The following is a 26,176-nucleotide window of genomic DNA, read 5'->3' as shown; positions in this document are numbered from 1 at the left end:
GAGCAAAACCAAAAGTGTTGCGTTTATATTTTTGTTGAGTATATGTGTAACCTGGGCTTAAGTCAGGGCCCTTTCGACACCTCTCTGTCTCTCCGTGTGTACACTGTCTGTGTAAAGGCCACCTGACACATGCACAACTTTGCACGACGAGCCGCGCAACTGCAGGCACTTCGTTGTGATGATCCCACCTGCTGTATTCCCAGCTGGATGCTGTGTTTTGTTCCACTGGACACTGCGCTTTGGTCTGCTGGATGCGGCGTATATAAAATAATGATTTTGTAGTGGATTTATCATTTTCTCTCAGAGTTGGCTGTTGAAAACGCCTCTAATCACTTCCGGAATCACAGAGGACCATTTCATCTGCCGGCTTTTTTTTCCCCTCTCTCTCTCATGCGCTTAATGAGGTGGCAAACACAATGGAACTGTCTAAAAGGTCATTATTTGTAATATCTATATGGTAATGGCTTGGTAAAACAGTTGCATGTTCTTATGAGCAGCTGTAAAAGTATGTTTATGATAGATTTAACATCTCGTTATAATCCTTCAGATGAGCTGTGCTGTAATGCAGTGCACTGAGGCAATCACTCACACTCACACGCAGTGTTTTTTAATTGTTTCACGTGAAGTTCACATTATTAATGCGTGATGGAGATTTTCAACATTTCAAAATTTTCTTTGCACACTTGCACAAAGCCGTGCACAGTTTGATACGTTTACTGTCCTGTACAGCAGAGTGCGTGCAAGTGCGCAGATAAAATTGTGCAAGTGTCAGGGCACCTTAAACAGGAGTCAAATAGACGACAGCAAGGAAACAGTAATTTATTTTTTGTGGACATCACTCCCTGACTGGCTGGGAGGATGATAATATCACCAGAAACAGATCTCTGTCTTTGAAGCGCTGAGCCTGTCACTGCTCCATGCTTATGAAACAGAGTGAAACACACTGTTCAAAGAGGGGACACCGGTCTTGTACCAAAGCAGAGTACATGTCAACACATATTTGGTGGCTTGGGTTTTGTTAATCTGAAACAGATCAATCAAAAAATGTCTATGACCAGTCAAAAGTTTGGACACACATACACACTTTACAGGAAATGCAAATTCCTGTAAAGCCCCTTTCACACTGTGCCTGCATAGAGTTGCATTGTGCTGCGTATCTATTACGCAGGAATGGCTGTGTATATTGCATGCAGGGATGGCTTTGGCCAGCCTCTTCTTCTTTGGTGGTTTTGAAACTTCACTGGCAAACAGCAGAGTCCAGCAGGATGAATAAAATCTAGCAATGCAGGTATGCACTGATAAAAAACCGAAAGGATCTTTCGCTGGATGGGCGTAGAGTAGTGTACAATTGCGGAGGCATGGTGTACAGTAACGCATTGTTACGTAGACTTGCATATAGTAGCAGAGTGTTGTATAGACTTGTGTAGAGCACTGCGTCCAGTGCTCTACACCGAATGTCCACTAAAAAATTAAACATGTTTAATGCGACCATGTATTATTGTATTAAACATGTTTAATATTTTGCATCCATTTCACAGATGCCTTTGCGTCCCTCAAAGTATTGCCACATAGGGCTGCATAAGCTTGGCGAAGGGGCTTAAGCCCTACAAGCGAGATGTCGTCTCTCACAGCTTTAAGAGTAGTACTTTGAATACTCAAGAGCGCTCCTCAAAAGAACCATATTTGTGCATAATGCGAGCTTTTAAAGAATGTAACTGTTTTCCTTCAGCTGTTCTTACCTGATCTGGTTGTTTTGATGTTCACAGACTGGAATCCACCATTTAGTGCAGAGGTGTCAATGATGTCTGAGTCGAAGTCACGGTGCGTCTTGCGGTAGACGAAAAGTGCCACAATGACAGAAATGACCAGGCACATAATCACTGCGATGGCAACACCCACATACAGCGCCGCGTCATCCGTACTGGGAGCCGCTAGAAAACACAAAAAGACAATGAGAGGGACGCATTGTGAGCAAACAACAATTCAATTTCAATTTATATAGCACCAAATCACAACAAAGTTGCCTCAAGGCACTTCACACTAGTAAGGTCTAACCTTACCAACTGCCAGAGCAAACACACAGGTGACAGTAGTAAGGAAAAACTCCCTCTGATGATTTGAGGAAGAAACCTCAAGCAGACCAGACTCAAAGGGGCGACCCTCTGCTTGGGCCATGTTACAACAATGACTAACTTTAAAATCTATAGGTTTGATATCAAATTAGACTTTTAAACAGCCCTGCAGCTTTGTGCAACATACTAATTTTAACAGCAGGGAGAGAGACAGAGGAACCTTTCGTTAAAAAAAAAGAACAGCACCACCTCTTAAAACTTAATAAGGCTGTTAATTATTTTACAAGGCTACTAACATTCTTTTTCAATTTGGCTGAGAGTTTTATGGCTGTTCAAGCAGTAGCACCACCAACTGCTGTAAGCACAAAGAAGCCAATGAAGAACGCTGAATGTCCAAGTTAACAGCTAAGAGCAAAGAAAGAAAAAAGGACACACAAGTGGATGAGAAGAGAATTAAAAACTATGCAAGACATGAAAAGAAGTAATAGCAGCTCCAAAGTGGGAAATGGCAAGAAAACAAAAAGTTCCGCTTCAACTTCAAAGCAGCCAAACAAACAAACCTACATATTTAACATGAAAGCATCTGAGCAACTTTTCTCCAGCTGTCTTAAAGCACTCGCGGTATAATCATGTCCTCTGTAGCTTGTAGGAGGGGATTTATCTGCAGCTATTAAGAAAACGCCAAAGCATAGGCACCCTCGTCTTAATCCGCCCTTAAAGTTCACAGGCTGATAACAGGCTTTTTGCTGCAAACAGCCTGAGACATTTACTAAAGGATTTTTATTTTTGTCGTGTCAGAACAAGTTCAGAAAGTATGAACTTGATTATGCATGAAGAAATCCTTTGATGAGGCAAACAAATATGTGCTCGCACGTGCCTTTGTGTTGATGAGCACGTCGAACACACAATCACAGGAGAGAACTCACACGTAACGGGGACAGGCACCTGCCATGTGAGGGCGCTATGAGCCACTTTTTGTACCTCAGAGGGAAACGAAGATGCAATCAACATGTCCTTCTTAATCAAGAATTCATATGCAAATACGTGACTGCGCAATGCAAAAATCACAAGTTTGTATGCGTCATAGTTTTACCACAAAATTCCGTGTGGGGAAACATAGATGTAGTGTGGGTTACCACATATAGTTTTCTGCTCGTCAGTAAGTACGCCCCTTCAGCTTCTCCCTTTTCACTCACAGTTGTAACAGCAGATCTGATGGGGATCTGCATGTTGATTTGGCATGTTTTTTTTTTGTGGTGAGGGTTACCTCATATAGTTTTTTGCTGATATACACATTTTAGGGGAACCAGAACAACATGCAACATGAGGTTAAAGAAAACAAATTTTGATTAGATAGCCCAATATCACCAAACTGAGATGGAGTACATGGATGTCCCCATCAATGACACGCCTGCACGCTTGATCATGTTCTGGAAAAGGCACAACATGACCGCAGCACAGCACATTGTGACACGATGCAAGTAGTACGCTTCATCTGGATCTCATTAAGTCATTGCTTATGTGACACAAAGTCATTCCAGCGGTACCTGGAAATTTGCCAAGGAGAAAGAGGAGGAGTTAAAGAGGTGGGATCAACACCAGAGGATCTTTGGTTCAAATCCCAGTCAGATTTTTTTGATTGATCGATATTGGATAAATTAAACCCAAGTCACCAAAAAAGTGCATTCCCTCTGCATCATTTATATTTACAGTGCCAGAGCAAACCAGAGAGTCATGGCTGCATCTGCTGCCTCACTGCAGGGCCACGCTGTGTGTTTTAAAAGCCCCATTGCTATAAATGCCTTTACTATAAATTCACAACAAATGTGATATATCCTTCTTACCTGTCAATCAGGTAGCAATTTACACACACACACACACACACACACACACACACACACACACACACACACACACACACACACACACACACACACACACACACACACACACACACACACACACAATAAATAAACAAATTAACCCATTTATCCCCAGATTCTTTTTTTTAATAAGTGGAAAAAGTTGCATTGGTACCTTTGAGATTTTTTATCGTGAGTAGAAAATGACAGTGATATACTTCGGCTGCAATTGTTGCCAGTAGGGAAAAACGGGTTAAAAAATTCTCATCATTGTAGCTTTTTTCCTTTTGTTCACAGAAATAGTACAGGTATATAGCCAGAGGGATGAGGGGTCAAACGTCCACCCCCGCACCTATCCATCCAGTAGAGTAAAGTTTCACTTTTGAAGACATTTTAAATACATTTTATTTTTATTTATTTTTTTTACATATAACAACAACAGCAGTAATAATAATAATAAACTCCAATATTCTTCAATCAATATTAAAGTGTCCTAGTTTTACTACTGCAATGCTGCCCTAAGTGGATGGGATGAGCCATGTGAAAAAATTCTCTACTTTAATATGCTTAAACTTAAATGAATGAATGAATAAAAAAAATAAACATTTAGGAACAGCTTGCATGGCCTTCCTGCTTTGTGTACACCTGATCCCATCAGATTTTACAAGTGAAGAAAAGGAGGTCCTGGAGTGAGAGTCCATTCAGCAAAACCAGGGGTTGTGGTTGTTTTTCCATGTGGAACTGGGGTTGCATCAGGAAGGATTTTTTATTGGTTGCCTGATTCTTTTTCAGAAATTCACCACCACCCAAAAAGTCCTTACTTTAACAGCTTCCCCCGACTGCTTTTTTTATGCTAAGATTGCACCAAAGAGCCCCAAATTACCTCAACATTTCAAATTTCCCTGGGGGTGGGGTGGGGGGGTGGGGGTGAGAATGACCCTAGCAGGCACTCCAGCCTATACTAGGTGTACATTTCAGACTCCTTTTCACTTGATTATACAACACACTTTTTCATGTTCTTGATAATTAGGCTGATTATAAAGTGTTTTGTGTGTCTGCACAATCTGGTCTCACGGCACGTCATGATCCAGCAGCACGAAATATACATTAATTGGTTTGTGATATTGTCACGAAAAGCACCTCGTTTTCCTCATGGCAGTACGAATTCATTGTAATTCATTCCATTCAGGGTGGTTATGGTTAGGGTGGGGGGAAGAGTAAGATTAGGTTATGGTTAAGGTTAGGGTCGGTGGTAGGAGTAGGGTTAGGAATAGTGAGTTAAAAACACCCCGTCACAAAAATTTGACTCATTTCGTCACGGGAGCACAAAAAAAACAAACAAAAAAAACCAAAACAAAACAAAAAAAAAAAAACGTGAGACTGGGCTGGTCTGCATCAGATGGAACAGCCACTACAGAAATGCAGTGGATTTAGTACCAAAGACATCCTGGCAACATCTTAGCTCACTTATTATCATTCAGTTCTCAGAACCACACAATAAATCTGGAAGCACCAAGATATTGGCAACACATACAATGATGTTGCCAGTATCTACTAAATAAACTACCACATGAAAAAACAAGTATGCAAATGGACTACATTTATATTACCACATTTATGTTGAAAGTGCTTTACAGTGATGCCTCACATTCACCCACTCATACACCAATGTCAGCATGCTGCCATGCTATACCACACACACCGGGACAAACTTTGGGATTAAGGACTTGCTCAAGGACTCAGATGCTTTTCAGGTCGAATGGGGAATTGAAACTACTCACAAACCCAGTGCTTTAACCCCCTGACCCTCAACTCCCCAAGATATATATGTAATTTTTATTCAGCTGTTACTAACATTCTGTTTATAGCACATGGGTACCTGCATCTTTTCAGACAAAAATATAACACATTTTTACAAATAAATAATGTTTCTGATTATTATCTCTTTGAGGAGAATTAGGATGATGATTGAAAAAACAAACTGTTGAACACTGTATTTTTTTTTTATTTGTTTGAGGATTGTCTCGAGGCACAAATATGGGGAAGGGTACATAAACATTTCTGCTGCTTTGAAGGTCCCAATGAGCACAGTGGCCTCCATCATCTGTAAATGGAAGATCTTCAGATCCACAAGGACTCTTCCTCGAGCTGGTCTCACGTCTAAACTGAGTGATCAGGGGGCGAAGAGCCGCAGTCACGGAGGTGACCAAGAACTCGATGGTCACTCTGTCAGAGCTCCAGCATTCCTCTGTGGAGAGAGGAGAACCTTCAAGAAGGACAACCATCTCTGCAGCAATCCACCAATCAGGCTTGCATGGTAGAATGCACATGGCAGCCCACCTGGAGTTTGACAAAAGGCACCTAAAAAACTGGGAGACTAGTCAGGATTGAGGGAAAGATGAATGCAGCAATGTACAGAGACATCCTGGATGAAAACCTGCTCCAGAGCGCTCTTGACCTCAGACTGGGACGATGGTTCATCTTTCAGCACGACAATGACTGTAAGCACACAACCAAGATATCACAGGAGTGGCTTCAGGACAACTCTGTGAATGTCTTTGAGTGGCCCAGCCAGAGTCCAGACCTGAATCTGATTGAACATCTCTGGAGAGATCTGAAAATGACTGTGCACCAACGCTCCCCATCCAACCTGATGGAGTTTCAGAGGTGCTGCAAAGAGGAATTGGCAAAACTGCCCACAAACAGGTGCACCAAGCTTGTTGCATCATATTCAAGAAGACTTGAGGCTGAAATTGTTGCCAAAGGTGCATCAACAAAGTACTGAGCAAAAGGTGTGAATACTTATGTACGCGTGATTTCTTAGGTATTTTTATTTTTAATAATTAAAAAAAATTCAAAGAAAAATTTTTCATGATGTCATTTTGGGGTGTTGTGACTAGAATTTTGAGTGAAAAAATAATTTACTCCTTTTTTTGGAATAAGGGTGTAATATAAAAAATGTGGAAAAAGTGAAGTGCTGTGAATACTTTCTGGACGCACCGTATATAAAACATATGCCACGTGTGGTCAGGAGCAGTGTCAGGGGGGCATTATGGGTGCTATAGCTCTCCCTGGATTAGTCATAGCACCCTCAAGAAAACAATTCCTGATTTGTTATTTTAATTTGAATTTTCATCCCATGTTTTTGAGGCCTTGTCCACACTGAAACTAAACTTCCTCTATATGATCTTTTTCTTTGTCATTTTCAAAAAGTGTTCCATTCAAGAAATATCTCCATCCTCACAGATCCTGTGAAACTGCTTGAAAATGCTCTGGCACATATGCCATGCCTGTATGTAGTGCTGTAACGCTTCTACAGAAAATGGAGAAAGAGATGTTGGGCTAATCAAATGTAGCAACAGAAGTTAGAACTTTACAAGGCAGCACACAGATTAAATCAACTCTTTTTTCAGACCTGTTGCCTAGAGTCATCATCACAGCTGAAAGCTGTTATCCACATGACACACTTGTTTTGGAGGATGGTGTTTGGAAATGTGTTAATTCCTTACGATGGAAGTTCCTTATTAAGGGTTTTTTTTAAAGGGTTTTTAAAGAAGTCTCTCAGTGTTTGTCTGCTCTTCGTGTGTTTCTCAGACTGAGCTGGAGGACGCCAGCGCTTTGTCCCACCACCATTCTGCCTGTCATCAGTGACTGTCGCAAATCAGAACGTGGCTATGTGTGCACGCATGTGAACGTGGTGGAAGTGTAGCAGAGAGCCGTTGCGATACACAAGCCCTTATTTCATAGCAACCTCATACAAAGGTCAAGCTTCCCCATAGCACCTGCAGAAAAAAATCTCTGGAGCCGCCACTCCATGTGGCGGCTGACTTAATAGTATTAGGTCCTTAAAGTAAACCACAAATCTGTGTTCATGAAAGAATAAATGAATGACATCTCCAGGTTTTCACATAAACAAAAAGGTGTATTTTCTAACAGTGCCACATTTCACAAAGTTTTGACAATAAAATCTTCACCACTGAAATGTTTACCTAAAATTCTTCAGAGCACAGTTAATCCAAACTTAGTTAACTAAAGGAATAATTCTTTATAGGCCCTGGGGCAGATTGAGACAGCACTAATCTCTGGTTTTCATTGAGTGAGATAGACAAGAGTTCATGACTTCCTCTGAATGAGACACCACTTCACTGCAAGTTATCTCACCAGCCAAGGCTGGTACTCACTTGCTGGATGGAATGAGACAGTGCAGATTTAGGGCCTAATTTACTAAAGGTTTGCATGTGTAAAGATGTGCACAAACAGCACTGCACTTGCAAATATATTTGCATGCTGAGTTACTAATGGTGCAATTAGGAATGTAGGTGACAAATGTGCAAAATAGTGCATATTATCAATTTAGCTTGTTTGCTTCCATGGATATGCAATTTGGGATTTGTCCACCCGAGTGCGCAAAACTGTGGGAGGAAACATGAAAACAGGAGAGGTTTGCACACACAACACAATATATCAACTTCAAAAGGGAATTCAGAACAGACTACTGTTCCAGCACAGAGGCTGCACGTAATTAAAAATCAGTCATTGCAAACATCTGGCATATTTAATTTTATTTCACACTTGCTTCTTTAAGAATAAGTGTAACATGTGTAACAGGTAGACCAAAAACAGACTCACATATCAGAGTCTGTGTGGCACATCACAGCTGTGTACAAAGGACACACAACGCTTAAAGATGCTTATGTGCTGGTTATTACAACAAACAAATAAACAAACATAAATTATATTTAATTCTTGTTACATGCATGGTATTTTAACAAAGTTGTGAATAATTACAGTGCATTTTGCTGATGGAAAGCTCAGAGAATTGTGTGCGAAAGTGTTTCTGTGCATTCCACGGGCAGAATGCATCATAATTATTTACGTTTTCTAAAACTCCACAGATAAATCAAGAATCAAATGTCTGAAATAGGAGATTGTGTTCTTTTTCTTTTCTTTTTCTATTTTATTTGCCAGGGTGTGAACACATTCAGTTATGTAGCAGGGTTACAAGCACAAGGCTCATATCTGCAAGTAAATGTACTCCTAGTCTTCCATTATCAGAAGACAACAGAAGGGGTAACAGCAAGAAATTATTTCAAAGAAGGATCTGACAAAATTCTCATTTATAGTGATAATGGTGGAGACATGGAACAGCCTGCCAGAGGATGTAGCAACAGCACAGTGTGAAAATAAGTCCCTTTGGCATCTCCCTTGCAGTCACCACAGCAGATCTGGGGTGGATCTGCATGCTGATTTAGCATAAGTTTTCAACTCCATATTGGATAATAAGCAGAGGTGTGTTTGAAAGAGGAACCTTCCACACTAGAAACAAGTGCACTTAACCACTTGGCCATCACCCTTACAGAAAACAGTCAATAATATAGATAGCATTAAATAAATCAATAAAATATACTGCTATTTGAGTGCTGCAGTGTCTTCCATGTATATTTGGTCTGGATAATGAGGCGCCTTTCACCTGCATCCAGCAATATCACTAAAGTGCCTGATTTAATATCATTTTGCACACGCAAAATCCTTATTTGCATACTGCTGAATAAGTTACATTATCAATCTATCAATTGTGCATTTACTCTTAGTAAATTACCTCCTGAACTGTCTTCAACCCAACATGCAAAAGTTTGGATAACCCATGCAATTTAGTATTCATTATCTAGGATTTTAGTAAATCAGGTCCGGATCCGACGAGCGGAGGCAGTGGCCACCTGGGAATTCGGGACTTGGCGGCTCCAGTATTCCCGGGGTTCGGTGGCAGAGGAAATCGGGTTGGTTCCGGTTCGACTTGGACAGACGTCTCCTATCGTCGAGCCTGCCCACACGACACCATTGTAATTGGACTCCATTTCAATATTGTAATCGGTTGTATTTGTTGTGCCTGTTTCACAACAGTAAAAGCAGTGTTATTCGACTCCTCCATTCTCCGTTCATTTGCGCCCCTGTTGTGGGTCCGTGTTCCTACACTTTCACAACAGGCAGAGCCTTCAGCTTTCAGGCTCCTCTCCTGTGGAACCAGCTCCCAATTCAGATCAGGGAGACAGACACCCTCTCTACTTTTAAGATTAGGCTTAAAACTTTCCTTTTTGCTAAAGCTTATAGTTAGGGCTGGATCAGGTGACCCTGAACCATCCCTTAGTTATGCTGCTATAGACGTAGACTGCTGGGGGGTTCCCATGATGCACTGTTTCTTTCTCTTTTTGCTCTGTATGCACCACTCTGCATTTAATCATTAGTGATCGATCTCTGCTCCCCTCCACAGCATGTCTTTTTCCTGGTTCTCTCCCTCAGCCCCAACCAGTCCCAGCAGAAGACTGCCCCTCCCTGAGCCTGGTTCTGCTGGAGGTTTCTTCCTGTTAAAAGGGAGTTTTTCCTTCCCACTGTAGCCAAGTGCTTGCTCACAGGGGGTCGTTTTGACCGTTGGGGTTTTACATAATTATTGTATGGCCTTGCCTTACAATATAAAGCGCTTTGGGGCAACTGTTTGTTGTGATTTGGCGCTATATAAAAAAAATTGATTGATTGATTGATTGATTGAAGTGTCTTCTCGAAGGACCAAGATGAGTAGCACGAATGGGATTCAAAACCAAGTCTACATTTCATTTCATTTATTTAAAAGGGACAACACATATTGATGAACATATAAAATGTAAATATGTCAGATTAGAGCCTGGGCTAATTTCCATCTGTAGTCCCTAACAAACTGTAAAAATTAAACAATTTACAGTAAAAACACACAGACGTCACAGGAGTTTACAATACAACAACAGACTACATTACAAAGGGGTCACTAACTATTACAACAACAAGACACAGACTGGACAAGAGACAGGAGACAAAAGGACACCGACATGATCTGAGCATGAACGGTTATCTTACACAAACTCAGTCAAAGGAGGGCACACAGTTTAAAACAAACAAACAAACAACAACAACAAAAAAAAAAAACACAGAACTACTACATTTACAATTCAGTTATGAGTTAATTAAAATTGCAAGTATATTTTCATACATTTATATATTTTAAATACACTAGTTTTAAGAACAATAACTTATAAGGTGCTGCATTGCACATTCCCCACGGTTCTTCTGAGTTTCTACAATTGAGTTCATAATGCTCAAATTTTTAATGTGATCTGAGCCACTCCTTTAAGTGACTTTTGAAAGCTTTAAAGCTTGGGGCCTCCCTCACTGTAGTTGGCAAAGCATTCCATTAGATACCGCGTTTGTAGGACAGAACATTTTGTGCAAAAGCTGTTTTTCTCACAAACACTTCACAGTCCCCTCTACTCACGGCTCTGGTGACCTTCTGACCAGTTGTTCTATATTTAATTTAATTTGCAAGACATGGAGGAGCCCACCCATGTAAAGTTTTGTATATTAGACAAGCATTTTAAAATTTTATAAAATTTTCAAAACTAAATAAGTTATACTTTGTTAAAATTTTACAATGATGATACAAAAATGGTCTTTTACATATTGATTGATTACATATGGTCTTTTACAAAGACCAACTCCTTATCCACTAAGCTACCTGCTCTGCAAAATATTCAGACCTTACAAGTCATTAGTTTTCTATACCCGCTTACTCCAATCAAGGGTCACGAGGGGAGGGGGAGTGTAACCCAGCAGTCATAGGGCGAGAGGTAGGGTACACCCTGGACAGAATCTTTAATTCTCCAATGTTTAACTCATAAACTGCAGCATTTCCATACACAGTTTACGAGGTCTGTCCAAAAAGTAACGGACCTTTTTATTTTTTTCAAAAACTATATGGATTTGAACCTTCGTGCGCATGCGTGAGTTTTTTTCACGCCTGTCGGTTGTGTCATTCGCCTGTGGGCAGGCTTTGAGTGAGCACTGGTCCACCCCCTTCGTCAGATTTTTATTGTCAGGGAAATGGCAGAGCGACTGCCGCTTTGCTCCATGAAATTTTTGTCAGAAACAGAGACAGCCAGTTGGAAACCATTCGAAAGATTCAGATGGATTTCGGTGAAGATTCCTTTGGCATCACACGGATTAAGGAGTGTTAAAACCTTTTTAAAGACGGCCCACAGCGGCGGAGGGCGCGTGGCGCACCGAGCGGCCATCGACAGGCTGGAACGACCAGATCATTTCCAAACTGAACGCTGTGTTGATCCGGGACATCATGTGACTACCACAGAAATGGCAAGAGAGCTGGACATAGCACTTTTGCGGCACATTCCACTGTTACAGGAGATTTTGTAATGAAAGACGTGGGGAGGATTTCACGCGTCGGGACAGAGCTGCTCATGGCGCACAACAAAAAAAACAACACCTCCGTGTTGGAAACCATTCGGAAGATTCAGAAGGCTTTCGATGGCTTTTCAGTCGAGTGAGTATCCGAGAAATTGTGTAACAGCTGGACATGCCACAACATGTCCTGTGAGACTTCCAACACGGAGGTGTTTATTTTGTTGCGTGCCATGAGCGGCTCCGTGCCGACGTGCGAAATCCTCTGCACGTCTTTCATTATGATGCTGACACAAACAGATGCAGCACAAAGTTTTGATATAACACATATCGCCCAGATATAACAACTACTCTGAGCTCCCCTTATCTCTAAGGGAGACACCAGCAACTCTCCAAGGAAGCCCATTTTGGCTGTTTGTACCTGCGACCTAGTTATGCTGTGCCTTGTCACCAATCCTGTTTGTGACGTTCATGAAGAGGATATCGAGGTGTAGTCGGGGGGCGGAGGGTTTCCAGTTTGGTGGGCTCAGGGTCTCATCACTGCTTTTTGCAGATGATTTGGTCCTGTTGGCTTCATCAGCCTGTGACCTCCAGCACTCACTGCATTGGTTCGCAGCCAAGTGTGAAGCAGCTGGGATGAGGATCAGCACCTCTAAATCTGAGGCCATGGTTCTCAGGAGAAAACTGATGGATTGCCTATTCCGGGTAGGGAATGAGGTCTTGCCCCTTGTGTTGCATTCGCCCTACGGTAATGTCATGAAAAAGGGAGCTGGACAGTGACACAATTTTTGTAATGTTATCTTTGTATACCAAGCCAATGGATCTGAAACGAAAAAAGTAAAGACGTAGTTATAGTGTAGACTTTCAGCTTTAATTCAAAGGGGTTTCAAAAATAATGCATTGACCATAATGTAGGAAATACAGCCATTTTATGCAAAGTCACCTCCATATTCATAGGCTTTAAGAAGTTCTTTTGACTTCTGCCTTTCCACTTGGGGTTGTCACAGCAGAACAAATATGCATCTGCATCCAGATTAAGCACAAGTTTGTCATGATTTGTTTGAACATTAGTCCTTATATTTAATTTGTCCTTCAATACAATGAGTAATGTTCACACAAATCATCATTTTTTCAGCCAGTTTTCTTTCCACAAGTCAGGGATGATACATGAACATTTTCAAGTAAATTAATAGTTCTTGGACTTTTACATCAATCAATCAATAACAACAGACAGTTTTCAGAAACTAAATTACTGTGCAAGAAATCAAGACACAACTCTGAAGGAGTTATAGGCTTCTGTGGCTCTGACTGGGGAAACTGTCCATTGTGCAACTTCTGCAATACAGCTTCATGGAGTGATACAGAAAATGAGTTCATTCAAAACAAGAAATAAAATTTCAGCTATGGTCTGCCAGAAGGCACATGGGAGGATCAAGCTTAGATTTGATCTGTGTTCTTGTATGAAAAGCCTTTAATCCTCTGGGGCCGCTGCCGTCGTATACGACAGCTGAGTACAAGTTTTACTATGAGATAGAAACTTATTTTTTTTTGCTGAAAGGTTAACTCCGCGGACTTTTGAGCCAGCCGTGCACCATCTTGTACTCCTCTTAGAAGCTGTGTGATGACGTGCGCAATGTGAGTGTCCAATCGGAATTGGTTCAACATCACGTGGTTTTCCAATATACAATTGTAGGGCAGAGAAGTCTCACATGGTAGACAAAAGATCATTTGTAGAAGCAATGTGTTAAGCCCCTTTCACACCGGGGCTGCTTCCAGTTGCATTGTGTGTCGTCATGACGCCGCCACATGGAAGCAACCTAGTGCCGAGACGATGCAGCTCGGTGCCACAACCGCGCGAGGGGCACAAAGGACGCCAAAAATCGGATGCCAAAAATTAAACATGTTTAATTTTTGTTTGCGTCCTCTGCTTGACGCAGAAAGGAGGTGATTTCAGCGCAAGTCAGAGCAACAAGATGGTACTCCACGTGACTGGAAGCCACACCCTCACAAGACAACGCTACCCGAACACATACCGCCTATGATTCCTGTTTTATGATTCCTGCTGTTTTTCATTGTTCCCGCAGTATAAATCACGCAGGATTATTTTTATACTGTGTACTTAATGCAGTAAAAACTACACGCTCAGAGAGACAACAGAAAAAAAAAATGCTGATTGCAGCTCCTTGCTCTTCTCTTACAAAAGTATTTAAATAAAATCCATGTCCTGCTCACAGACTGATTGCCAGAGACAGGACATGTCCACATCCAGTAAAACGTCCGGACATCTCCAGTCCACTCACGGACGGTTCGTTCATGCTCGCACATGTGAACAATTAAAAGAAAGAAAAAAACCTGTCTAGCTGCAGGCAGTTAGTTCCTTGTTCTCCCCTCAACTCTCTCATCACTGTGTTAAAAAAAGGACAAAAAGGACATAAGTCCTGCTCACAGACTGATTGCCAGAGACAGGACATGTCCACATCAAGTATAACTCCAGACATCTCCACATTTACTCACAGACGGTTCTTCGTGCGCACATGCGTGCGCATCTCGCGGTCAAAACGAAAGATAAACTATAACAGAACTCAGAGCGCAGACCTGCAGCTCAGCACAAGAACAAATATAAACTAGAAGAGAAATCAGAGTGCACTGTCTGGCTGCAGCCAAACTGTGCACTCTGATTTCTCTGTGCAGAGAACCTGCAGGCTGCGTCCTCACCTCCTCTGCCCCCTGCTGCGGGCACCTGACGCAGACATTCCTGCGTCATCATGAAGCAACAGGAAGCAACTCGAAGTGGGCCCGGTGTGAAAGTGGCTTTACTCTTTGGCATGTGAATGTTGTCTGAATAGCCCTCTGGCTGCTGGCTCCATGCGTAAAGCGCAGCGTTGCGCATATGAATGAAGGAGATCAGCGTAATGTCAGGTGCACGCAGCAGGGGGCCGAGAGGAGGTGAGAATGCAGCCTGCAGGTTCTCTGCACAGAGAAGTCAGAGTGCAGTTTGGCTGCAGACAGACTGTGCTCTCTGACTTCTCTTCTACTTTATATTTGTTCTTGTGCAGAGCTGCAGAGCTGCAGGGCTGCGCTCTGAGTTCTGTTATAGTTTATCTTTCCTCCCTTGACTGTGAGCGAACCGTCCTTAAGCAAATGTGGAGATATGAGTTCTACTTGATGTTGACATGTCCTATCTCAGGACTTATGTCCTTTTTAGTCCTTTTTTTAACTGTGATGTGAGAGTTTGAGAACAAGGAACTAATGCTTGCAGCCAGACTTTTTTTTCCCTTTTAATTGTTCACATGTGCGCGTGTGAACAAACGTCCATGAGTGGACTAGAGATGTCCGGACTTTTTACTGGATATTTCTGGCAATCAGTCTGTGAGGAGGACTTTTACGGATTTAATTTAAACACATTTGTGAGAGAAGAAGCTGCAGCTGCTGACCATTGTGTCTCTTCACCAGACAGCTCCACACAGAGAAGGAGCTGAGCTGCAATCAGCATTTTTTTTTTGGTGGTCTTTTTTTTTCAGCGTGTAGTTTTTACTGCGGGAACAATGGAACACAGCAGGAATCATAAATTGGCTTCCGAGTCATGCTGGGTAATGCCTCTTTGCCCCGAGTTACGCCTCTTTGCCTCGACTTGCGCTGGAACCACTTCCTTTCTGCGTCAAGCACAGGACACCAAAAAAATTAAACAGGTTTAATTTTTCGGCGCCCGACTTTGTTCCTCCTTTGCACCCCTCGTGCTGATGTGGCGCTGAGCTGCATTGCCTCGGCACTGAGTTGCTTCCATGCGGCGTCATCATAATGATGCACAGCGCAACTGGGAGCAACTGGGAGCAGCCCCAGTATGAAAGGGGCCTGAAGAGGGTCTCATACAACCTCACCTGGTCGACCAAAGAGTGTCACTGGAAGAAATTATTCACTACTTGGCCAGGGAATATTGTTGAATAAGCCTTTCTCGTTCTCACTTGTAAAGTGCCGTTTACACATTTAAATGGGGGGCGGGGTGTTAACAGGGTCTCAGACTGTGAAGAAAGGTTGTTTACAGTGCAGGAACACATTCCAAGAGGGAGTCAAACTCCATGGAAATAAAAAAGTTTGTGTTGTAAGCCTTTGTGTAATAGCAGACAGAAACTGCTTGGAGATGTGGCATAAAGTCAAACAAAACGCATGGACCATTTTGTATATATTGTTCAAAATGTGCAATTGTGTGTTTATTGTTAGAACCTTAATTTTGTAAATTATTTTGTACAAGATCCCAAACTAACTTTATAAAGTGTCAAAATAGTTGTTTATTATAGTTTTTTTCTTTTCTTATTTCTAATTGTAAACCTTTATTACACTTATAAAACACCACTATAGCATATATATTCTGAAAGTACAGAGACATACCACTTGATTGTGGGATGCAGGGTGAGCTTTTAACAGGAATAATAAAACATTTACACCAGGCGAGTGAACTGTCCAAAAAACAGTCATTATCCAAATACTTATGTCCCTGTCTGTTCTACCAGCGAACCCATACCGACTGACTTAGTTTAGACTTGGATTAAAAACAAACAAACAAAAAGATTAGAGTTTTTTTAACAGCAGTGAATCCTCAATCAGAAATGTAAATGTATTATTTCTCATTTTTTAAATAATTGAACATTTGTTGCAATGGATGCAAATGCTACAGTTGTTCATTTGAGCCACACCTAAAAAACGCTCTCTCCCAAAACAAACAAGCAACAAATAAAACATGCTTTTCCCTCTTTACTTTTCAACATCAGTTCTCTTGAACTGAGAATGATGTTTTCACGTCAAAGCATTTTCTCATTTTTGCCTCCATGTGGTACTTCGTGGCCTTTCACTTCATTGTGCTCACACAGAAAACCAGCGCTGTTTCAGACGGGAAATGCCTGCTCTGTAATTCTGCCTTTTACTGCCTGTCAGCTTTGACTGTTGTTCTGACATGATGGAGGCCTTAAAAACAACAACAAAAAAAATACAAAAAGGAGAGAGATATCTGCATGTGCATTTTAGCTAAATCCAGATGAATGACTAATGTTTCAGTGTGTGTGTGTGAGCACAACCTGAGGGTGTGCTCTGTGAAGCCTCAGTCAAAAAATCCACAGACAGAACACAGGCTGACAAAGAAACACACCCTGTGTGAGCGTGAGCACTCTAAGCGTGCACGGACAGATGTGCGCATGTACACTGTACAGGTACACATATTAACTTTGATTTGCATGCCAGCGATTGTATCTCCTGCTTGTTCCACTTGACAAGCACTTACATGTCTGAAGCACTCTCCCACAACCTCTTTAAATTGGATTTAGATTCAGAATGTGTGTTACGGTGGATGCACCAGGAAGGAAGTGAATACATGATACATAAATAAGCTGGAAGACATTCAGGCCATAATGTTTCAGCAAGACCTATCTGACAGCTCTCTATAGGAGGGAGAATGCTCTCCTTTTGAAGGTCAGGACTCTCACACCATCAATAGCAGACTAAACACCAATATACTCACACGCGTGCACAAAAATGTGTGTTCATCACAAAGGCCTGATTAGAATGCTTTGTCCTGAACCGGTGTCGCAGACCGAACGGTGCACGCCTAGAAATCGGTCCACCTTTTGCATCTGCGCATACGTCATTTCCGAGCTCTGCCGCTCATCTGATTTTGTTGGTGGAGTGTCAAATTAAAATGGCTCTTGTGAAATTCACGTCTCAGAGAATAGCTGTGAAAAAGAGTGAAGTTCCAAGTCTTCAGGATCCTGTCTGACTGTATGGTTGTGAGATTTTGATACTAACCGGTGACCTAAGATGTTTTGGTACACCTCTACAGAGGATTATTGGATACCACTTAGATGAGGGGTGGTGAGGTGTACACAGATGAAGAGTACTCCTTGCATTGTGAGGGAATGTCACCTATTTTCAGGAGGTGAGGATGGACTAGTCTGTTGGGGTGGTTGCCATCTGGGACAAAGGGTGGCTCTGTAGTGTGGTGGATGTGGTGACCTATTTCAGCCAGTTTGCCTAGAAATGACAAGTACCATCTTTTAATCCTGGTGATGGTGTTGTGGCTGTGAGATGACTCGTCAGGCCAACCTTCATCATGTTTAACAAAAATATGATAAGTGTCTTGTTTTTCCAGAGTAAAGTTTGCTGAGTACAGGAGTTCACAATTTTAATATCAAAATTATTTGGTCCTATTCCTGTAGCCATGCTACTTTGTCCATGCCAGAGCCTGTCAGATCGCAGAAGTGAAGTGGAGCAGGTCCTGATTAGGATTTGGCTGGTAGACCACTTAGAACACAAAGGGCTGTTTGTTTCTCCATGTAGAACTGGAGTTATGCCAAGAAGGGAGTTTGGTGTAAAATTTGTGCCAAATTCCAATGCAGGTCTGTTCTGGATCTGATGTAGCAAGCTCAACCAACTGTGGGCAGCCGAAAGACAAGAACATCTTGGGACTATCCTAATCTACTCAGTTTGTGGGACTGTGTGTAAAGCTTTGTATTTGAGGGAGCTGGTAGAATTCCACATATGCATTTGACTTCACACATGGACTAGTTGAACAATAGTTCTGCCAGCGGGGATCTGTGTCTGTTGATTGGCTCATCTTTTTGTCACTCTCTCGCAGTCCATTCAATCTGTGGTGGAAAGGATTAAAATGAGAGGGAAACGAGGATAAGTGAGCTCAGCTCCCCTCTGTCTCCTCTGTGATCTCCTTCCAAAGCAGCGCTTTGGACAATCACTACTTGAAACTCAGTCAACTGCTTTTTTGATCTCAGTTGGCACCAACATGCAAAACATCACCCGTACTGCACTCCTGCTAGAAGTGTTCCACTCTCTACAACAAATAGCAGCAATGAGAGGGAAAGAGTAGTCATTTATAAGTGTGGATCTGCTTATTTTCCACAGGGGGGATGAAAATTAATGCATTATGCTGACAATTAAACTATGGAGTCACTCTAAAGCCAATAAAGTGTATTTAAGGTATGTGGCAGTGCACCAACCCTTTAAAATGATGAATTTGCAGCTAAATAAAAAAATAAATAAATAAAAATAAAAAATAAAAGCCTTTAAATATAAGATTCAATAGTGTGAATGTTTATGAGGTAAAAAAAAAAATGTCTTCCTCAACAATACAAACGCAAGATCAACATACCCACTCTCTTTGCATGAGCTGGCTTGACAAATCCTAAAGCCAGTAATGGAGATTATCAGCTTTATTTGTTAAACCTGGCTTTCTGCTTCAGGACCTGTGCATGCTTCCATAAAAGAGTGTGGTAAAGCATGGTTTGACTCTTCTTCCTCAAACAGTGACCAGTCACATGCCTCATATTTATTTATTAATTATCATTTTATGTTTATTACTGGATGTCTGAATTTGTAAGTTAATATATTTATTCATGACTTAATGCCACCTGCACATTCAGTTTTTAAAATTTAAACTTGATGCAGCAGATTTTAAAATTATGCTCAAGAAGATGTACTTTAAAATTCAGAGTATTTTTAAATTTGTGGTATTTCAGGATTTATTTTTATATTTCACGTGTTATTTTTGAACTTGTGTGCATTTACACTTTGTTGCAGTTGAGCAATGTTTTACTTAAGTGCATTTCCATTCAAATGAGGCCAAAAACATGTACAATGAAAATTTCTGAGCATTGTTCACTAGTGCCATTAAAAGTTAACCCCTTAACGCCTGAATTTATATCCCTGTATATGAAAAAATGTTTTGTGTGTGTTTTTGCATTTACGTAGATGGTAAATAATGTTGAGATTATTAATTTCACTTTTGCACAAAAAATAAGTCGTAATTTTGGTATTTTGGTAATAACTTATGTTATAATGTTATAATAATAATAATCAATCAATTTTCAATCAATCAATTTTTTTATATAGCGCCAAATCACAACAAACAGTTGCCCTAAGGCGCTTTATATTGTAAGGCAAGGCCATACAATAATTATGTAAAACCCCAATGGTCAAAATGACCCCCTGTGAGCAAGCACTTGGCTACAGTGGGAAGGAAAAACTCCCTTTTAACAGGAAGAAACCTCCAGCAGAACCAGGCTCAGGGAGGGGCAGTCCTCTGCTGGGACTGGTTGGGGCTGAGGGAGAGAACCAGGAAAAAGACATGCTGTGGAGGGGAGCAGAGATCGATCACTAATGATTAAATGCAGAGTGGTGCATACAGAGCAAAAAGAGAAAGAAACAGTGCATCATGGGAACCCCCCAGCAGTCTACGTCTATAGCAGCATAACTAAGGGATGGTTCAGGGTCACCTGATCCAGCCCTAACTATAAGCTTTAGCAAGTTTTTTTGATTGATTGATTGAAAAAGGAAAGTTTTAAGCCTAATCTTAAAAGTAGAGAGGGTGTCTGTCTCCCTGATCTGAATTGGGAGCTGGTTCCACAGGAGAGGAGCCTGAAAGCTGAAGGCTCTGCCTCCCATTCTACTCTTACAAACCCTAGGAACTACAAGTAAGCCTGCAGTCTGAGAGCGAAGCGCTCTATTGGGGTGATATGGTACTACGAGGTCCCTAAGATAAGATGGGACCTGATTATTCAAAACCTTATAAGTAAGAAGAAGAATTTTAAATTCTATTCTAGAATTAACAGGAAGCCAATGAAGAGAGGCCAATATGGGTGAGATATGCTCTCTCCTTCTAGTCCCCGTCAGTACTCTAGCTGCAGCATTTTGAATTAACTGAAGGCTTTTTAGGGAACTTTTAGGACAACCTGATAATAATGAATTACAATAGTCCAGCCTAGAGGAAATAAATGCATGAATTAGTTTTTCAGCATCACTCTGAGACAAGACCTTTCTGATTTTAGAGATATTGCGTAAATGCAAAAAAGCAGTCCTACATATTTGTTTAATATGCGCTTTGAATGACATATCCTGATCAAAAATGACTCCAAGATTTCTCACAGTATTACTAGAGGTCAGGGTAATGCCATCCAGAGTAAGGATCTGGTTAGACACCATGTATCTAAGATTTGTGGGGCCAAGTACAATAACTTCAGTTTTATCTGAGTTTAAAAGCAGGAAATTAGAGGTCATCCATGTCTTTATGTCTGTAAGACAATCCTGCAGTTTAGCTAATTGGTGTGTGTCCTCTGGCTTCATGGATAGATAAAGCTGGGTATCATCTGCGTAACAATGTATAATACTGGTATGTTGCAAATATGCGACAACAGGCATACTGGTCAATTTGGAATGTTGCATATTTGAGTCAAATATTGTAGCATATATGCGACAATAGGCGTTAAGGGGTTAAACCTAAAAACTGCTTCCCAGAACTTGTCCATCTGGCTATGTGAGGTACAGTCTCTGTAAACAAGACCCATGATGACAAGAAAACCTTTTTTCTGGAAATCAATATCTGATTGGCTGCTATAAAGGATATATCACATGCGCCCTCTGTCAGAAACAGATTTAGTTGGAATTAGGGCAGCAACATTACTCAGCACTGCACCCAGTGAGTCAAAACTTCACACATTCTCAGAATGCAAAAGATGGAAAAACATGGCCTACTTTTCTGGTTCAGGCTTAAAACATCTCAATCACCCTCATATTTAAAAAGCTAGCACCATCGAAGTTATTGCTCTGGAACTTAAGACACTGATTGAGACTGACACTGATTGAGACTGATGCACACTATTGATTATCTATGTCAATAAAATAGGTTTGTTGCATATTTAGAGCAAAGGAGAGAGTGTTAAGGTGTTTTTAAAATGTGCACAGTGGCTCTGTAGAGAAGAAGCAGGAGTCATGACTCTGTTCAGTCTGCTGGCACTGAAGCAAAGCAGAAAGAACATGCATTTATTTATTTGGTGACTCAGGTTTAATTTGTCTGATCAATCAATCAATCAATCAATCAAAAATAAATGCCTTGATTGGGGTGATTCTGATTGGGTTTGATCAGATCTGGACAAGCCTCCTAATATCCCAAACCTTAAGTTCACTCCTATGGAAAATGGACCCCTAGCTCCACCACTGCCATGCAGTGTGAAGTTTAGGGCCCCCTCACACATAAAGCTGGGCAGACACTGTACGACATTTTCAATCGTTATAATTGGCACCAGCTCAAACTGTGCGACAAAACTGCAGGCTGTTCAGAGCAGACGATTTATGTTCTCACACTGTACGGCCCGATGGTCTGATGCAATCTGACTGCTCACATTGTACGTTAAAAAACCACACGTCGGATTCGTGTTTCCAGAAGCAAAACATAAACAGAAGCTTTTTTTTTCTTTTCTTTTTTTTCAACTTTATTTACATTTCTTATTTTTACAAAAACTCTTGATGGGAGGCATCAAAGTTTTAACAAAGAAAAAAATACAAGACTTTAAATGAGTTGAAGAATAATGGGGAAAAAAGAAATAGAAGCTGCTCTCCCAAAAAGATCACTGTTTATGCTCTCTCCAGTGTTTGCACATGCACAGTGCGAGAGATGCTTGTAGGGCTGCTTCAGCAGAGCGGAACCCTCACGATGGCCGACGAGAATATCAAACAGGTTTGATTTTCATCCATCCATACAATTGCTGATCGGGAGGTGGTGGTGAGAGATTAAACGCAGCTCGTTACTCCATGTATACTACACGATGCAGGACGCGCGATTAAGCTGAAACTCGGCGTGATCCAAAAAATTCTCAAACGAGTGAAAAATCGGCTGAAAAAGGGCCAAAACTTGCACAGCGTAAGCCTAGCTTAACATGAAGCCGACTAACGCACGAAGGAGGAATTGCATGCCATTAGTGAAAAGTCGGAGCTGCCTCCAACGGCTCGTACACCTGTTGCTACAATTAGTCGCACACATCAGCGGCCAAAAGACAGAGCATGCCCTGTGAGAGCCCATTCAATTCTTCTCACGGCAGGTGTCGGCCAAATTCCAGGTGACACACATGAACATCCAACACTGCTCGCATGAAAGAAAATGTGGGACCATTCACGCTGTCAGCATGAAAACAGTGAGCAGATGATCACTTTGGAGCTGGATGTGAAATTTGTTTAACTGTCCCCACAAGTGTGGCGCTGCAAAAGGCAACATACGTGGCATGCATGTGTATCACACATGTGCACGTGTCGTGCATAAAATGCTGATATGTATGTACAGATATGATCACATGGGGGCCGGACAGCCACGTCTTAATGCACACAGCACGGGGACATGCCTGTCAGCTGATTGCAACACACTGGCAGCTGGAAATGATGGGTCAGTGCACACGACATGTCACATTACAAACAGAGGCCACCGCCAGGACAGGTATATAAATAATTACGACAATACTTACATATGCAATTACATAACAAAAAACTAAAATGAATGACAACATAACACAGAAAGAGAGAGTGACACGTTGGTCTGGGTGCTGAAAGAACACAGGGTGTGGCTGCCAACAGCAGCTGCTGTTGAGATCTCTGCTCCTGGATGTCCCAGCTGGGGAACTGCAGCTGGGCCGCTGCAGTTGGGCTGCAGCGGCCACACACAGCGTACCTCAGCAGGCTGCGGGCCAGCCCAACATGCGTGTCCATACATCGTCTAATTTCTCTTTTATGAAAACATATACGAGGTCTGTTAGAAAAGTATCCGACCTTTTTATTTTTTTCAAAAACCATATGGATTTGAATCACGTGTGATTGCATCAGACAAGCTTGAACCTTCGTGCGCATGCGTGAGTTTTTTCATGCCTGTCGGTGGCGTCATTCACCTGTGAGCAGGCTTTGTGTGAGCACTGGTCCACCCTCTCGTTGTTTTTTGTTGCAAATAAATGTCTGAATGATTTGGAGCTTTGCTGCATCGATTTTTTTTCCAGAAACTGTGAAAGACCTCCAGGTGGACACCGTTCGGAAAATTAATATGGCTTTCAGGGACGATTTTATGGGGATTATACAGATTAAGGAGTGTTACTGCCACTTTAAGGATGGCCCACAACTGCTGAGAGCGCGGCGTGCTCCCAGTGCCGATCAACAGGCTCAGACCCCGCTGAAACAACCAGATCATTTCCAACATGAAGGCTTTGTTGATCCGGGACCTCGTCTGACTTTCACAAAAAGGCAGAAGTCATGGACACCAGCACTTTTTCGGCACATTCCACTGTTACAGGAGTTTTTTTCATGGAAAGAAAAGCGGAGGGACGCGTCACGGAGCCATTCATTACGCGGCACAAAACCACCTCCGTGTTGGTCTCACAGGACGGCTTTCAGGTGGATTTCAGATGGATTCCGGTTGCTTTTCAGTCGTGTGATTATCCGATTGTGATTGTGCATGAGCTGGACATGCCCGAACATGTCCTGGAAGGCTTCATCACGGCGCTGCTTTGCGCCATGCAGCTCCACCGCGACGCGCGGAACTCCTCTGCACGTCTGTCTTAATGTGCTGATGTCCACGTCTTTTCACAATTCCTGTGCTAGTCAGACAACATACCAGATCAAGACAGCGTCCAGTTTAGAAATGAACGGCACATTCCACTATTACAGGAGTTTTTGTCATGGAAAGAGGAGCGGAATTCCGTGCATGTGATACAAATCCATATGGTTTTTGAAAAAAATAAAAAGGTCGGATACTTTTCTAACAGACTTCGTATTTATCTCCTTGTTGATTTTAAGCATTTCATGCTCCTGTTATAAGACAGCGATTGTAGCGCAGTGGTAAAATTGCTGTCTGTTAATCAGAGCTTTTGTAAATTGCAGGTTGCTGTGAGTGGCAATTATTTTTTATTTAACCACGGTTATTTAATTGCAAGGTTCTGTATTGGATTCCCTTTTGGTTTTTTTTATATCAACCCAGTGATTTTCACTAATTATACACCAATATCTCATCTATCAGTGTCCGGTGATTGTATTAATTATTTATATACCTGACTGGACATAATAAGACATAATGAGAGAGCACTGCTTCGTTCATGTCATTTGGTGTGTGTGTGTTTTTTTTTTTCCTCCACAGCAGAGGCGTGATGTGGTGTAACATGTTCCAGCTGCTTGCACTGTGTTTTCCTTCACCAAAACATTAAATCCTCGCTTGCATGTCAGATGTACCTTCTGGCAAATTGTAGCTGAACTGTCTGGTCTTCTTTTTAATAAAACCCTCCTCTATATCACTTCATCATGAAGTTATATAACTGGGGACACAAAATGCAAAACATGCACTATGCACAATTTCTCCAGTCACTGCCAGAGAAGCCTGTAACTTCTTCTGGGTTATCTGGGTGTCTTGGTGGCTTTCCTCACTCTTATCCTTCTTGCACAGTCACTCAGTTTTTGACAACTGTCTACTCCACACAGATTTACCATAGAGTGCCATATTATTTGTACTTCTTTGTAATTGATGTAAATAAAGTCCGAAACATATTCAGTGACTTGGAAATGTTCATGTATCCATCCCCTGACTTGTCTGAAGAAAACTGGCAATTAAACTGATTATTTACAGGTGTTATACCAAAGGGGCCGATTACTTATGCAACCCATCAATCTTGGCTTTTATATGTTTAATTAATTTATATCAAGTTGTTGAGATTTACTTTCAGTTTGAGTCTAAAGAAGATAATTTTAGAAATTTTTATATTGAGAAGCCCGATTTACTTTTTGTATCTGAAATGCCATAAACAAATTAAAATGCATGAAATACCAACGGGCTGAATACTTCTGCAACCCACTGTATTAAATATGATAATCGCATGCTTTTTACAGGGTAATGGGCGCTCATTTGTAGCCTCTGTGTTTCTGATGTTTTGTGGCATCAGTTGCTGACTTTAAGCAGACATTCAGACAGACAATAGTGTAACAAAATGAAATAAGTTGTGCTGATGGGGGATTGTTGGTACAATTGATAAACGTAAATATGATTTACTATGTCCAATGTAAAAACGTTTGAAATGCAATGTAAAAAACAATGCAGTTATTTATATTATTGTGTAGCATTTTAAGCACGTCCAATACTGAATCTAGTGTTGGCATGATTACAAGGTACACAGTCAAAATGTGTCATTCATGTCGCAATAAACTCTGCCTGGATTGCACACAAATCCT

General features: G+C 41.5%; 1 protein-coding gene across 1 annotated transcript in view; it reads right to left on the bottom strand.

The window, feature by feature from the left end:
- Positions 1-26,176, bottom strand: part of LOC117510628 (netrin receptor UNC5C-like) — a 962,031-nt gene that overhangs the window by 113,981 nt on the left and 821,874 nt on the right. Inside the window, 1 exon segment of the mRNA XM_034170417.1 lies at positions 1,740-1,931. Coding sequence (XP_034026308.1) covers positions 1,740-1,931 — 192 coding nt within the window.

Source organism: Thalassophryne amazonica, chromosome 5 (genome assembly GCF_902500255.1).
Source record: "Thalassophryne amazonica chromosome 5, fThaAma1.1, whole genome shotgun sequence".
Lineage (NCBI taxonomy): Eukaryota > Metazoa > Chordata > Actinopteri > Batrachoidiformes > Batrachoididae > Thalassophryne > Thalassophryne amazonica.
This window is presented reverse-complemented; position numbering and strand designations above follow the sequence as displayed.